This window comes from Garra rufa, chromosome 16 (assembly GCF_049309525.1).
Source record: "Garra rufa chromosome 16, GarRuf1.0, whole genome shotgun sequence".
NCBI lineage: Eukaryota > Metazoa > Chordata > Actinopteri > Cypriniformes > Cyprinidae > Garra > Garra rufa.
In genome coordinates this window covers 14,979,844-14,996,339 of record NC_133376.1, presented here as the reverse complement: position 1 = coordinate 14,996,339, position 16,496 = coordinate 14,979,844, and the positions used below count along the sequence as shown (strand labels likewise).

General features: G+C 37.1%; 1 protein-coding gene across 1 annotated transcript in view; it reads left to right on the top strand.

The window, feature by feature from the left end:
* gabra2b (gamma-aminobutyric acid type A receptor subunit alpha2b) overlaps positions 1-16,496 on the top strand; it is a 190,211-nt gene that overhangs the window by 53,217 nt on the left and 120,498 nt on the right. Inside the window, exon 5 of the mRNA XM_073820198.1 lies at positions 9,147-9,367. Coding sequence (XP_073676299.1) covers positions 9,147-9,367 — 221 coding nt within the window. The remainder of the gene's footprint in view (positions 1-9,146; positions 9,368-16,496) is intronic.

Here is a 16,496-nt window from a genome sequence, read left to right as displayed (position 1 = left end):
GTTATAAAGTCTAATTCTGAAGAGAAAATAAAGACTTATATGTTCTCAGAATTGCAAGTTTATATCTCACAATTCTGACTTTAATTCTCGCAGTTGAGAGACCTGAACAATGTCTGAAACTGTTCTCAGATTTGTTAGCTTACCAAAGCCTGCCATCAAAAGTCGGAGATCTCAATATGAACATGCTTCAGTCCAGTAATTGTTCATCATGAAATAATACTAATATAAGAGCTATTCTAACATTTTCTTTATAAAGATCTGTAAAGATTTCACAGCGTAAAGACATGAACCACAACCTGAAGGGAAACTATGTACAAAAGGTCTACATTTTTAAACTATCAATCAGACAACATAAGGCATGTAGCAGACTGTGTATACAATTTTTTCAGCAAGGATTTTATTATCATCATTTAGAGACCTTTGCGTATCAAATATGGTACAGTAGGGTTAAGAGATCTCCTTTATGGTTTCCCTTTCCTATGGGATCCAGCATCTCTCTTTTTCCATCACGCCTCCTTCTCTTTATAATCATTAGTTTCTGTCAGCCGGTGCGGTGACAGATATGACTTGTGGGTAGCACTGAGAATCTTAAACCAACATCATCCTCATGTGAGATGTCCAGTTTTGATGGATGAGGGTAAACCTGGTGGTTTTGTATCCTGATAAACCTGCTCTGTACTGAGCCTCCAGTGCTGCTTTATCTGGGCTAAACAAAGCTACGATTCACACACAAAAGCACAGAAGGTCATCATGTCTATTAATGCTGTGTGCCTCTGAGCCATTGAGCAGATGGTATAGAACACGAGGCGAGATGGAAGGACAACAAGGAAAGTGGAGAGGGAGGTTAGAGAGGGAGTAGTATTTGTTTGGCCCCTGTACTGCCCTACGGCCCCAGGAGTCTCCATATACAGCTGGGGTGAGACGAGGACAGCCGAGATTCAACTAAACGGATATCTGCTGTCACACTGCGCTTACAAACACACACACACTGAAGTCTAAGAGTCCATTTTTAAAAATATTCTGGGTCAGAATGTTTTTCTTGACATTAAAGACCTTGCAGACTTTTCAGATGCAACATCTGATCATATTTTTCTTAATACGTTTTGCGAATCATTTACTTAGAACAAAATTGAACAATATATAAACCTCTTAAAGGGATCGTTCACCCAAAAATGAAAATGACTCCATGATTTACTCACCCACAAGCCATCCTAGATGTCCTGACTTTCTTCTTTCAGACTAATGCAATCAGAGATTTATTCAAAAATGTCCTGGCTCTTCCAAGCTTTATAATCGCAGTGAATGGCTGTTGAGATTTTGAAGTCCAATAAAGTGCATCCATCTATCATAAAGAGTGCTCCACACTTTTATAATGGGTTAATAAAGGCCTTCTGAAGTGAATTGAGGTGTTTGAGTAAGAAAATATCCATATTTAAAACTTTATAAACCATAATCTCTAGCTGAGTAAATCATGGGGTAATTTTGAGCAAAACATTTACATTTACATCTTCTAAAAGATTGACTTTTTTTTTTCATCGAACAAAACCAAACAATGTTTACATTTCTTGACAGAACTAAACAAATCATTCAAAAATCATTTAACAGAACAATAATCAACTAACATTTGAATCTCTAAATAAAATAAATTTGACCAACATTAAAACCTCCAAAGAGAACAAAACCAAGCGATATTTCAATCTCTTAACAGCACAATAATATACTCAATGAACAGAGCAACTGACCAACGTTTAAATCTCTTAACCGACCAACATTTAATTCTTATGGTAGACAAAACTGACTAGTTTTTAAATCTCTAATTTAAAAAAAAAGACATTACATATTGTTTAGCAAGCATGTAACAACGTAAATCAATGATTGAAAAAAAAACATGTTTGGCAAATACAGGTCCTTCTCAAAAAATTAGCATATTGTGATGAAGTTCATTATTTTCTGTAATGTACTGATAAACATTAGACTTTCATATATTTTAGATTCATTACACACAACTGAAGTAGTTCAAGCCTTTTATTGTTTTAATATTGATGATTTTGGCATACAGCTCATGAAAACCCAAAATTCCTATCTCAAAAAATTAGCATGTTTCATCCGACCAATAAAAGAAAAGTGTTTTTAATACAAAAAAAGTCAACCTTCAAATAATTATGTTCAGTTATGCACTCAATACTTGGTCGGGAATCCTTTTGCAGAAATGACTGCTTCAATGCGGTGTGGCATGGAGGCAATCAGCCTGTGGCACTGCTGAGGTGTTATGGAGGCCCAGGATGCTTCGATAGCGGCCTTAAGCTCATCCAGAGTGTTGGGTCTTGCGTCTCTCAACTTTCTCTTCACAATATCCCACAGATTCTCTATGGGGTTCAGGTCAGGAGAGTTGGCAGGCCAATTGAGCACAGTAATACCATGGTCAGTAAACCATTTACCAGTGGTTTTGGCACTGTGAGCAGGTGCCAAGTTGTGCTGAAAAATGAAATCTTCATCTCCATAAAGCTTTTCAGCAGATGGAAGCATGAAGTGCTCCAAAATCTCCTGATAGCTAGCTGCATTGACCCTGCCCTTGATAAAACACAGTGGACCAACACCAGCAGCTGACATGGCACCCCAGACCATCACTGACTGTGGGTACTTGACACTGGACTTCAGGCATTTTGGCATTTCCCTCTCCCCAGTCTTCCTCCAGACTCTGGCACCTTGATTTCCGAATGACATGCAAAATTTGCTTTCATCCGAAAAAAGTACTTTGGACCACTGAGCAACAGTCCAGTGCTGCTTCTCTGTAGCCCAGGTCAGGCGCTTCTGCCGCTGTTTCTGGTTCAAAAGTGGCTTGACCTGGCGCCTGTACACGGTGGCTCTGGATGTTTCTACTCCAGACTCAGTCCACTGCTTCCGCAGGTCCCCCAAGGTCTGGAATCGGTCCTTCTCCACAATCTTCCTCAGGGTCCGGTCACCTCTTCTCGTTGTGCAGCGTTTTCTGCCACACTTTTTCCTTCCCACAGAAATCCCACTGAGGTGCCTTGATACAGCACTCTGGGAACAGCCTATTCGTTCAGAAATTTCTTTCTGTGTCTTACCCTCTTGCTTGAGGGTGTCAATGATGGCCTTCTGGACAGCAGTCAGGTCGGCAGTCTTACCTATGATTGCGGTTTTGAGTAATGAACCAGGCTGGGAGTTTTTAAAAGCCTCAGGAATCTTTTACAGGTGTTTAGAGTTAATTAGTTGATTCAGATGATTAGGTTAATAGCTCGTTTAGAGAACCTTTTCATGATATGCTAATTTTTTGAGATAGGATTTTTGGGTTTTCATGAGCTGTATGCCAAAATCATCAATATTAAAACAATAAAAGGCTTGAACTACTTCAGTTGTGTGTAATGAATCTAAAATATATGAAAGTCTAATGTTTATCAGTACATTACAGAAAATAATGAACTTTATCACAATATGCTAATTTTTTGAAAAGGACCTGTACAGGTAGTTTGCATTAGAAAAAAGTATGTTTCTTAAAATGTATGACTGTTATAGCGCCAGCTGTGATCCGATCTCCTTAAAACTTTGCATGCTTGTTTAGAATCAGCTGTCGCATGTGCTCACCAGGTTTTGTGATGTTTTGAGTTTTCCTTTGAGCTTTATAGGATTTTGAGTAAATTTGGAAAGGCCCCTTTTCTAAACTAGAGAGTCCAGAGAATTGTACTACAGTTTTTTTTTTTCTTATTTTTTCTTATTAAAGAAAAACCTAGGACTAGTTTGCAAAATAATTTTTTTTAAGTTTTTTCAATAATTTAACAAACGATTTGATTGACAGCTGTGGTTCTAGAGGCAAAGTTATCCAGAATGAGGAATTCTATCATATGATACAAAAATATCACATGTATGTACGGGCAAAAAACTTACAATGTACTGTTATCAAACATTTTGGTGTCCCTTTGCAACAGTGATTTGTTTTGAATTTTGGAATTTTCTTTCTGCACTGGTTTGGTTCCTATTGGTTGGAAAACCAAGAACTAGTTTGCAAAAGTAGTTTTTTAAAAAAAAATCAAAAAATTTTGCCATGCTCACGATCGAATCTGACGGCGTGAGCCAAGGATTCCAATGACATAAGACACTTGAGCCTGCGACTGACATTTTAGGAGTTAAAAGCAATTTCAAACTTTTGATCACTGTAGCGCTCCCTTCAGACCGATTGGAGTGAGCCTTGGTGACGTTGTAGACGTGTGAGTACTACCTTCCCTCCAAGTTTCAAGTCTCTACAACTTATGGTTTGGTCTGTAGGATTAGTTTTACATGGAAATTGCTATACTTGGCTATTCTAACAATTACAATAGGGTTTCAGCGCTATGCGCTTGAACCCCTAAAAGCATTTAAATCCCTTAATTGACTTGAACACTCAGAGTCATTGCTGGACTGATATATGTGTTAATATATATGTGTTAATAATTGCATTTATGGTGTTGTTTAATCTAGAATCACTTGTTTCATCATTTTATATCATCCCATCGCCCAGCCCTAAAAATTGCTTTATGGTAAAGGCATTATTAGAAGATAATACAGAGATTCAGTGTTAGATTTAGTAGCACCGCAACAAAGAAATATTTTACATGCACTGTGTGTTTGGAGTCCTAATTGAATGGGATTAGAGAAAGTCTGTGCACGGTCTGCTAAATTATACTAAGATAATACAAAGTAGACAACACATCTTTAATGAAGCTGGCTACAGTCACTGCAGTGTCCTGATGGTGTCTGAGCAGTAATAAAACTTCTGTCTTGTGTCGCAGTGCTTCTGTCTGCAGTCCTAAACTGCTTTTCTGCACTAGAACTCCTAGTTTAGAGGTCTAACACTGTTTTTAATATTGAAGTGTTTTGAGTCAGACTACTTACATTTATAAAATGCTTTCATTTTAGTCTATATGTGCTGTTATTCTAGGCCTGCTTTCAGTATAGAAAGGTTTTGAGTCATGAACTTCTTCCTCTCTACAACTGCTGCTATTCTTGAACTGCTTTCATTTATAAAACTGTTTTCAGTCTACAACTGCTGTTACTTTTGCGACTACTGAGACTTGCAGATTATCTCATTGCTTGCTGATCCTTCCAACCCCTTGTGACTAGTGAATTTTCAAAGAATACCTTGTTTTTTTATAACAAATGGCGTTTTTATTTGGCATACAGTGAAGAGCAGTAGCTTCCTTCAGTGTGTCTATGAATAATCCAATGTAAATGCATACTCAGCACCTGTGAAGCAATCTCATAAACACTCCTGACCTCAACGCCTACTTATCTTTATTTCCCTTACTCCCTGATATGTGTGTGTGTGCATGTATGTGGTGGGCGTGTGTTTAATAATGTGAGTGCAGGGATGGCATGGAGGTGGGGTTTCATGGTTCATCTCTACTTGTTAATGGATGTTCATATAAACCATTCTCAGCCGGGACAATACAAGCCCCTTGACAGAAATTAGACGGTCATAACCATTGCAGATTGCTGACTGGATGAAACGTCCAGATCCGAGAGACGTGCCAGAGAATGAGCTGTACATCCATCAAAAAACAGCACCTGCAGCGGCTGGCTACAGTCCCTGCAGTGTTCGGACACCGCCTGAGCTGTTGTAAAACTTCTGTCGCAGTGCTTCTCTATCACAGTGTGATACTTCAGTCTGGAGCTGCTTTGAATAAGAACTCTTAGTCTGGAACTTTCATTGTAGAACTGATTTAATTTAGTCTAGCACAGGTTTTAAATCAGGAACTGATTCTTGTCAGATTGTTTTTTATTCTTAAAATGCTTTCATTTTTTTCAAGAGCTGTTTTGAGTCTAGAACCTATTTCTGCTTCAGTGTTGGAATCGTTTTCAGTCTGGAGTTTCTGTTAGTCTAGTACTGCTTTGACTAAGATTTGCTAGTAGGTTAAGCTGTTTTGTAGCAGAAAGTGTTTTAAATTTAGAACTGAACTGCTTACACTTTTACTTGATTTTAGTCTTAATCTGGTTTTAGTCCAGAACAGTGTTATTTTGTATTTATTTTCTGTTTTAATTTTAGTCTTAGCTAAAGTTTTAATAATTTCCTTATGTGTTTTTGTTAGGGATGCACTGTTGAAAACTGATAAATTATAAATTAAGACATTTTAAATCGGTTGAGATTTTAAATGAATTGCGATATGATTGTGGGAAGGAGTTGATATCAAAATTAGGGATGTAAGGATATTATCAATATTGTGATATTGCAATAGCAAAACTGTCTCGATATTATCGTGGTCACATGACAATATTAAACAACAGGTCTTCCAGCCAAAAAGTGTATTTTTAAAATATATTATATTTTAAAAATTACACTTTTTGGCTGAAAGAACTTTTAAACACCAAAAGGTCTTTAAAGTCATGTTTTGGGGCATTATGCTTTGGAACAGTATCTGTCAAATGAACTAAAACCGAAAGAGCAAGATGGTTTAATACTTTCAAGTCTGTTTTTGTTGCGCGTTTCAAACTGAAGCGCGCACTTCGTTTAGGTGATCAGCTAGTGATCCAGTGTTTTCTGCATGTCAGAACATCTCCGTTTAAGGTGAATGAATGCAGTGAACATGTTTATTGCATGTGCTGTGAACTTAGTACAAATTTAGGAATGCAGTGGCCACCAGTTATGCTTTATTTTTATTTTCATTTATTTTGCAGTGCAGTTGTTTTACAATATATGTCTATTACTGTCATTGTTGTTATTATTAGTGTTATATTCTAATTTGTGTGGATTTCCAAAAACACCAGTGTGAATGTAATTCAGACTGAGGAAATATATCATAAATAGAAAGAGGGTTGAGTCCCCTTGAAAGTTCAGGTACAAATCAATTCACTATTTTCTGACTAAAGTTTTGTGTTGGAGCTCTTAATGTTGAACTCTCAAAGTGCATTAGTCCGTACCTTTTGTCTGTTTTGTCATTTATTTTCTTTCACCAAAGCATCTAGAAAAGTACTGTTCCCAATAGTCCAAACCTCGCCAACATATCCGTTTGAGCCTCAGTCTACCCGGTGGTCTCCACCTGTCTTTGGAATTCCTGCTCAGACAAATTAAAAAAGTTGGAAGTTGGATTCTGAATGACTAATTTAAAAAAACAAACAAAACAAAAGTTATTCTGAAAACCACTTGACCAACACGCTTATTGATAAATAGACGTAGAGTAATTGACAAAAGAAAATAAATAAAATCATATTTTATATGATTATAAAAACATTTTAAATGCCAGATCAGCTTTTTGAAGAGCTTTTTGAGGACCGTTTGAATTGTCTCTGCAAGACATTCTGGCATCGAGCAATGATGCACGTTACTGCATTTTGTAAGCAGTTCTGGGAACCAATCAAATTGGTGTATCTGATGTAGGCAGGCCAGAGGCAAGCTAAACTGATGACAGCGCTGCGACGTCCGGAATCATTTAGTAAATATTGAAAGATGGCTACAGATGAACACCAGTTGTTTGAAACGGCTTTGGCCGCTACAATGAACGAGTTAGACTTGGCTTTTCATATAAAAGATGAACAGAAAACCGCGCTCGAATCATTCCTTTGCAAGAAGGACGTTTTTGCTGTTTTGCCAACTGGATATGGCAAGAGTTTAATCTATCAGTTAGCTCCGCTGGTAGCTAAGCGTATGGGGCACACCGTGTATTGTTGTGATTGGCCGTGGCGTTATCCAATTGCGTGCAGTGAGAGTTTCAAATGCATGCTTGGTGCCGCCCCTCGAGTTAGGCCCTTTTCATTGCTCGATGCCAGACCCTTAATCTTAATAGATTAGGGTCTAGATTTTTTCCAGGCTAGCTTGGCTTAGTTTTTTATAATGAATGTTTCAAAACACTGAAACCAAAAATAATGTATCATAAACAATGTTTACGAACAAGGAGCAGATACTTATAAATCGTATAAATATTGTAAGTATTCATATAGTCTTAGCCTCAGACCTCACACCCAAGGACATTTGGCTGAACGTCTGATGCACAATTTGATACACAAAATTGGAAACACTTCAGGAGATTTAAAGTTGTCAGCTGATTGGTTGAATTGTACAGGAAACTGTTCAACCTGGAATCAAAGATGCTTTGACACCAAACCACCTCATGGAAAAAGAAATCCGTTGTGTTTACAACTGTGACAATGAGTGTTTATCAGGTCTAATCAGCTAAACTTAATTTAGATTAACTAAACACTGGATTTTTAAAAGTATGTGAAATATGTAAAGTTTGCAGCATAGACGATGAGTTTTACACACTGTCTGTTATTGTGGGGATTTTCCACAACCCTAAATATGGCAAAACAAAATGTGATTGTTTTACCTGTCAGTCATACGGCCTCTTTAGCGGTCCTTGGCCATTCAAAGTGGCCATGGTTCTCAGACCTTCTGCTGTCAGAAGGCCTGGCATTATATTATATATATATATATAATACCATATAAAAACAATTACAATTACGAGTACAAAGCACTAGATACTAGTTTTACTGAAATATGTCTTAATTGGCTGCGACTGTGTCATCTCACACAGCAGTTCAATGTTCACTGTGGCCAAAATGCTTGTTGCTGAAAACGTGTTGGTTGTTAGTTAGAACTCTGTTACCTTTTAACCTCCCAGTCTGAAGCCAAAGCCCTCTTGTAATATTTCTTTAAAAGTTTTCCCTGTTCTACCAGCCGTGATGAGCTTCATAATGATATCTCTGGGAAGCGCAGTCTCTCTTATGGAGCCGAGAGTGGGATCTGATCACTCTCAGCACTAGTTAAAGGTTTGAGCGATTGATTCTCCCCTACAGTGCTTGAGTCTCAAATGCAGTAAACTCCATTTGCAAATCAGCTGGCAAACTGTGCTTATCCACCAGAGCAAAAAATAAGTGGAGAGAAAAATGTTACACACAGGTCATTTGAAGGCAAGAAAATGCTTGAATTTGAATTGCATTCAAAGGCTTTGCTTGAAAAGGAACACAAATGCAGGTTGTCCAATTGATTGGATTATTACAATTGTCAACACAACAGCAAATTCACCGGCAGTCAGTCACTGTAAGAGGGTATTGTGTGCTCAATTATCACAAACAAAACACCATCCAAGCCCTCAGCGACAGAAAGCATCCAACAGAAGTATGAAATTGTGTTTAAAATGTTCTGTTTCATCTTTTTGCAGGAGTACACCATTGATGTCTTCTTCAGACAGAGCTGGAAGGATGAACGGCTGAAGTTTGAGGGACCGATGAATATTCTGCGTTTGAACAACCTGATGGCCAGTAAGATCTGGACTCCAGACACATTCTTTCACAACGGGAAGAAATCTGTCGCACACAACATGACCATGCCCAACAAACTGCTGCGGATCCAAGATGACGGCACCCTGCTGTACACCATGAGGTACGCAAGGTGTCATTTGTACTAAGTGCTGCTTTTTTTCAAGGGCTTCGAAAGTTACCACTCGTAACATATTTTAGGAAATGCTCTGCTTTTAAAGGGGACATCAGATGCCCTTTTTTCACAAGTTGGTATGATTCTTTAACATACATTGGTTAAAATTCCTCAATCGTAGTGTAAAACAACACCCTTTTTACTTCATCGAAAACAGCTATGTTCAGAGGTGGGTAGTAACGAATTACATTTACTTCGTTACATTTACTTGAGTAAATTTTTGGGGTAACTAGTACTTTTAGAGTATATTTAAAGATAGGTACTTTTACTCTTACTCAAGTACATTTATAGTGAAAAAACTTTACTTTTACTTCGCTACATTTGATGGCGTTCCTCCGTTACTGTCCTCAGAAACATGTCGCTGATATTTTCATTTCATGCCTGATAAAACTGCGTTAATGCTGCTTTGTGTTCAGCTGTTACTATGGAAACCGTAATATTTCAGCGCTCCCTAAGCGCCCCCTCGTGACAAAGAATGAATTTTTCATTTCCAATACATTTTTTTCAGCTGTTTATGGTCAAATGATTGCAATTGTCGACCCATGTTTGTATGCAGCAAACACAATATTTATGTTTTAAATAAATATAATAAATTATATACTCAATTTATCCATTTTAATGTTAAAAAGGATGAAATGCCATAGTGTAACATATTTTGTTTTTGTGTGAAACTGTATCTGAATTTTAAATCATGCCATTTTATGGCTTAATATTCTACTTTACATTGTCCAATCCCATTACTGTTTATTTTACTTTTGCAGATCTTAAAATGGTTATGAATTGCTTTAAATTAATATTTAAAAATTCTGCAGATACACTAAATGAAATAAATATAATGAAATAAAATTACTTCCTTGATATTTGTTTATATTTGTGTATTAAAAACATTTTTGATAAGAATCCTATCTGATTTTCTATATTTAAAAAAAAGGTCTTTTTATTTTTTTTTATTTGGGCTAGTTAAATTAATTTTCGGGCTACCAAAATCTGAAGGAGTACCTGCCCGAAGGGCTACCAGAAATTTTGCGAGCCCTGTGTGTGTGTGTGTGTGTGTAAATATATATATATATATATATATATATATATATATATACACGCATACACAAATAAAATTCAGGGTCTTCACTTCATATCTAACTATATAGTAACTAGCTACTTGAGTACTTTTTCCATCGGATACTTTTTTAGTCTTACTCAAGTAACTATTAAGATTGAAACTTTTACTCATACTTGAGTAAATATTTCCATAAGTACTTGTACTTTTACTTGAGTACAGATTTTGGGTACTCTACCCACCTCTGGCTATGTTCAAAGTGACCCATTTCAGTGCATGCCTCTTTAAATGATAATGAGCTACTGCTCACTCCACCCCTCTCATCTGTTTTTTGTGTATTCGGTGGCACGTTATCATCTAAAACAAAACTAATCCACTGCATCCTTAGTGCCTCTAATGTCTGGAGAAAATAAAGACCCTTATGTTCACTTTCACATCCAACTACAAAACACTTGCATTGCTTAAGGGACTTTGTCACTACAGCAGCTTGACCATGGAGAAAATGGCGGACAGTGTAAATTAGGATGGGGCAAAAACACTGATTTTGTGTCAAAAGTGTACATCCCCCTTTCAGAATCTGCAAAATGTTAATTATTTTACCAAAATAAGAGGGATCATACAGTACAAAATGCATGTTATTATTTAGTACTCACCTGAATAAGATATTTCACATAAAAAATGTTTACATATAATCCACAAGAGAAAATAATAGTTGAATTTATAAAAAGTGACCCCGTTCAAAAGTTTACATACACTTGATTCTTAATACTCTGTTGTTACCTGAATGATGTTTTTTTTTTTTCTTCTTTTTTGTGATAGTTGTTTATGAGTCCCTTGTTTTTCCTGAACAGTTGAACTGCCCGCTGTTCTTTTTATTTTGCCTAAATATCATATTTATTTAGTACTGCCCTTCAGAGGCTACAGAAAATAGTTACATGTTTCCCAGAGGACAAAATAAGTTAAATTTACCCTGATCTTCAAAATCCAAATGTTTTCACCCCTGGGCGCTAGATGCATTTGAACCTTTGCAAGCATTTGCAAGCAGTCCCTTGGAAAGGTTTCAAATACACAAAAATGCTGGAAATTCAAAGAATATGTTGGACCTGAGGGATTTTTCTAAAGTACAGTGGGCAGTTTAACTATTCAGGACAAACAAGGGACTCAAGTACAACTATCACTAAACAACAAAAAAAAAAACACAGCTGTGGATCATTCAGGTAAGAACACAGTATTACGAATCAAGGGATGTAAACTTTTGAATGGGGTCGTTTTTTTATAATTTAAATTATTTTCTCTTGTGGACTGTATGTAAACATCTTTTATGTGAAATATCTTATTCGGGTCAGTACTAAATAACATAGTAAAAAAAAACATTTTGCAGATTCTGAACAGAGGATGTAATCTTTTAACCTCATCTGTATGCTAATTCAAGCTTTGTTATTATCCAATAATTTAAATGAATATTAATTGTCTTAAACCCCTAATATTTTTGTAAAATTAAGTCGGACAGTCAGATCAGCCTTAAAATAAGATTTATGGTTTTATTGTCTGTTCACACTGTCAAAATCTAAATAAGGCCTATGATCTTGTGAAATATCCATGTCTTCTTTCCATTTTTGTATAAGGAACATACCCAAACTGAAGCAATCTTGCCCTCCAGTGAATTTTCAGTAAATATTTTTGATCTGTTCCTCATTTTTTTTTTTTTTTTTTTTTTGGTAAATGATCCATTTAGCTCCTATTGTGGCTGGCAAATGGAGTCATTCCTCATGTAAATCCCTAAATCACCTTGTACTCCCGAGAATTAGAATAATTCACAGTAATTCCATGGTATGAAAGGCGGCCATATTGATTTAGCCACTAATTAACATGTTTCATCTCTTTTCAGAAATCTGACACTGCCGATTTCATTGAAACAAGTAACTTTCTCTTAGTAAAGTGCAGTTCTCATTATAATTGACATATTCAAGAGTCTGCGAACATCCTTATCAATCTCCTTAATTACCTGCAGATAAAACAGGAAGAGCAGAATCTGTGATATATTGTTGCGTGTCATGTACACAAGCCCTAAACAACACAGCCTTTCATAATGACTCGCTCTCGCCTCTGTTCATCCTGACGCCGCTCCAGAACACATCATGACACTCTCCAACACGTACCCTCTCAATTTTCTTTTGCTTTTTTCTCTCATCTAAATCGCTCTCTCGCTCCCAGCTCTTCCTGTGAGCACAAATGCTCCTCGCCACTGCCAAATCAATGAGAGTCTGACTCAGCCGTGAAGCGCAGGAAGAAAAAAGGAGAGAGACTGAGAGAGAGAGAAAGCAGCAGACAGAGTGAAATAGAGGAGAAATGGATGTGAAAATAGATAAATAGAAATACTATAGATTATAGAAATACTATAAGGGACTGTTGATTTATTGAGTATTCATAATTAAGCAGCATTTTGAATGTCGCCGTAATTTCAATGCTCTTATATAATATAACCATTTATTTTTTTTTACATATTTTCAATGTAATTTATTCTTGTTTAATTTTCAGCATTACTTCAGTCTTCAATGTCACATGTTCCTTCAGAAATCATTCTAACATGCTGATTTGCTGCCTAAATATTTCTTATTAATATCAATGTTAAAAAATTTGAGCTGATTCATTTTTCTGTGGAAACCGAAAAACATTTTTTTCAAGGTTTTTTCGATGAATGGTCAGTTCAAAAGCACAGCATTTTTTGTCTTCACTGTCACTTCTGATCAGTTTAATGTGTCCTTGCCAAATAATTCATTATTTTTTGTCAAAAGTCTCACTTACCCCAAACTATATATATATATACATATAAATATATACTGTATATACAGCGGAGATCAAAATTAGAGAACCACCTACAATTTCCTAAATATCGAGGCCACTGCTTAGTCCAATTTGAAGTTATCCTAACAGGAGTAAAATCACAGTTTTTAAGCATATTTCATAAATGAATGTATTCTGAAGCACAGTTTAAAAAGCTTAAATTAGATATTTGAAAAAGACTGACTCCTGGTGCTAATTTTCTTAATTATCTGACAAATCCTATTTAACTGCCAGTCCAAATGAAAGCCATTTTTCACTGACTTTGCAAGATATTGAGCTGTTCTTAAGTGACTGAAACCCTTCAAAAGTAGGTTGTCCAGATGAAGGCCAAAGGAATGACCCTTTCAGCCATTGCAAGAGAAGTTGGTCATTCCAAATCTGTGATTTCTTGAATATTTCAGGTTTACAATAACGCTAATTCATTCAAGTCCCCCAAAAAGGCTGGTCCATGTAAGACAAATACACAAGAAGACAGGATAATGCAGAGACTCAACACTGCAACACCCGGTTCAACACTGCAGCTGGAATTGCTAGCCAGTTTAATGCTAAACAGATTAAGGATCTGTCTCTGGATATTTAAGAGAAGTCAGACTAAAAGAGTACTCTGCAGTGAACAAACCTCTCATCAGCAGAAAGAATCAAAAGGCTAGACTAACCTTTGCTGAGGAACATGTTGTGTGGATAGAGGAGAACTGCTCCAAAGTTCACTTTAGTAATGAGAGCAAGTTTAATTTATTTGGGTCTGATGGAAAACATTTTGTTCTATGTCAGACTTAGGAAAGACTGGACCCAAAGTGAGTAAAAGGTCTAGGAGGAAGTGTCATGGTTTGAGGGATGTTTTCTGCAGCAAGAGTTGGGCCTCTTATACAGATACATGGTAGGGTAAATACAAATGTTTATTAGAACCTCCTTCAGCAACATGCAGTTCCTTCCCTGCAAGCATCTCTCAATCAGTCTGCAATTTCCATGCAAGACAATGCCCCCGTCACACTGCAAAACCAGTAAAGCAGTTCCTTGAAGCTAAGAACACTGAAATAATGAAATGGCCAGGCCAGAGTCCTGATCGAAACCCAATTAAAAATCTCTAGAAAATCCTTGACGACAAAGTTATGGCTAAGAAACCCACTACAGTTACCAAACTGTGGAAGAAGAGTGGACCAAGATCACACCAACGCAGTCTGAGAAACTAGTGATGTCCTGCGACTGCAGATAGGCTGAAGTCATTCAAATCAAGGGCCTCTACACCTCCTGCTAATTTCACAGCTGCAAAATTTCCCTCCAAAATTTATTTGTAATCTTCTTTCGTGCTACAGTAGTCATTGTTCTCTAATCTGATCACTGTGTTTTCCACAAAATAAAGGTTTTTTTTTGTTGAAATGCATTGATTATTATGTCAGACATGTTTTGACAAGTATTCATACAGTCGTGGCCAAAAGTTTTGAGAACTACATAAATATTGGAAATTGGAAAAGTTGCTGCTTAAGTTTTTATAATAGCAATTTGCATATACTCCAGAATGTAATAAAGAGTGATTAGATGAATTGCATAGTCCTTCTTTGCCATGAAAATTAACTTAATCCCGAAAAAAACTTTCCACTGCATTTCATTGATGTCATTAAAGGACCTGCTGAGATCATTTCAGTAATCGTCTTGTTAACTCAGGTGAGAATGTTGACCAGCACAAGGCTGGAGATCATTATGTTAGGCTGATTGGGTTAGAATGGCAGACTTGACATGTTAAAAGGAGGGTGATGCTTGAAATCATTGTTCTTCCATTGTTAACCATGGTGACCTGCAAAGAAACGTGTGCAGCCATCATTGCGTTGCATAAAAAATGGCTTCACAGGCAAGGATATTGTGGCTACTAAGATTGCACCTAAATTAACAATTTATAGTATCATCAAGAACTTTAAGGAAAGAGGTTAAATTCTTGTTAAGAAGGCGTCAGGGCGTCCAAGAAAGTCCAGCAAGCGCCAGGATCGTCTCCTAAAGAGGATTCAGCTGCGGTATCTGAGTGCCACCAGTGCAGAGCTTGCTCAGGAATGGCAGCAGGCAGGTGTGAGCGCATCTGCACGCACAGTGAGGCCAAGACTTTTGGAAGATGGCCTGGTGTCAAGAAGGGCAGCAAAGAAGCCACTTCTCTCCAAAAAAAAAATCAGGGACAGATTGATCTTCTGCAAAAAGTATGGCGAATGGACTGCTGAGGACTGGGGCAAAGTCATATTCTCCGATGAAGCCTCTTTCCGATTGTTTGGGGCATCTGGAAAAAGGCTTGTCCGGAGAAGAAAAGGTGAGCGCTACCATCAGTCCTGTGTCATGCCAACAGTAAAGCATCCTGAGACCATTCATGTGTGGGGTTGCTTCTCATCTAAGGGAGTGGGCTCACTCACAATTTAGCCCAAAAACACAGCCATGAATAAAGAATGGTACCAAAACACCCTCCAACAGCAACTTCTTCCAACAATCCAACAACAGTTTGGTGAAGAACAATGCATTTTCCAGCACGATGGAGCACCGTGCCATAAGGCAAAAGTGATAACTAAGTGGCTCGGGGACCAAAAGGTTGAAATTTTGGGTCCATGGCCTGGAAACTCCCCAGATCTTAAAACTTGTGGTCAATCCTCAAGAGGCAGGTGGACAAACAAAAACCCACTAATTCTGACAAACTCCAAGAAGTGATTATGAAAGAATGGGTTACTATCAGTCAGGATTTGGCCCAGAAGTTGATTGAGAGCATGCCCAGTCGAATTGCAGAGGTCCTGAAAAAGAAGGGCCAACACTGCATATCCTGACTCTTTGCATAAATGTCATGTAATTGTCGATAAAAGCCTTTGAAACGTATGAAGTGCTTGTAATTATATTTCAGTACATCACAGAAACAACTGAAACAAAGATCTAAAAGCAGTTTAGCAAACTTTGTGAAATCTAATATTTGTGTCATTCTCAAAACTTTTGGCCACGACTGTAGATTGTTCTCTAATTTTAATCTCCACTGTGACTGTATGTATAGTGTATATGGCATAAAATCAGTTGAGTTATTTTCATCAGAATTTTCACCAACATTTTTTCACAGACAGAAACGAGACGATAACAAAATGAAAACTCGTTTTGAATGACAAAAATTTTGACTAAAATCTATTTTTGGCATTGAATAAAAACAAGACGAAAATGTTAGGGAGG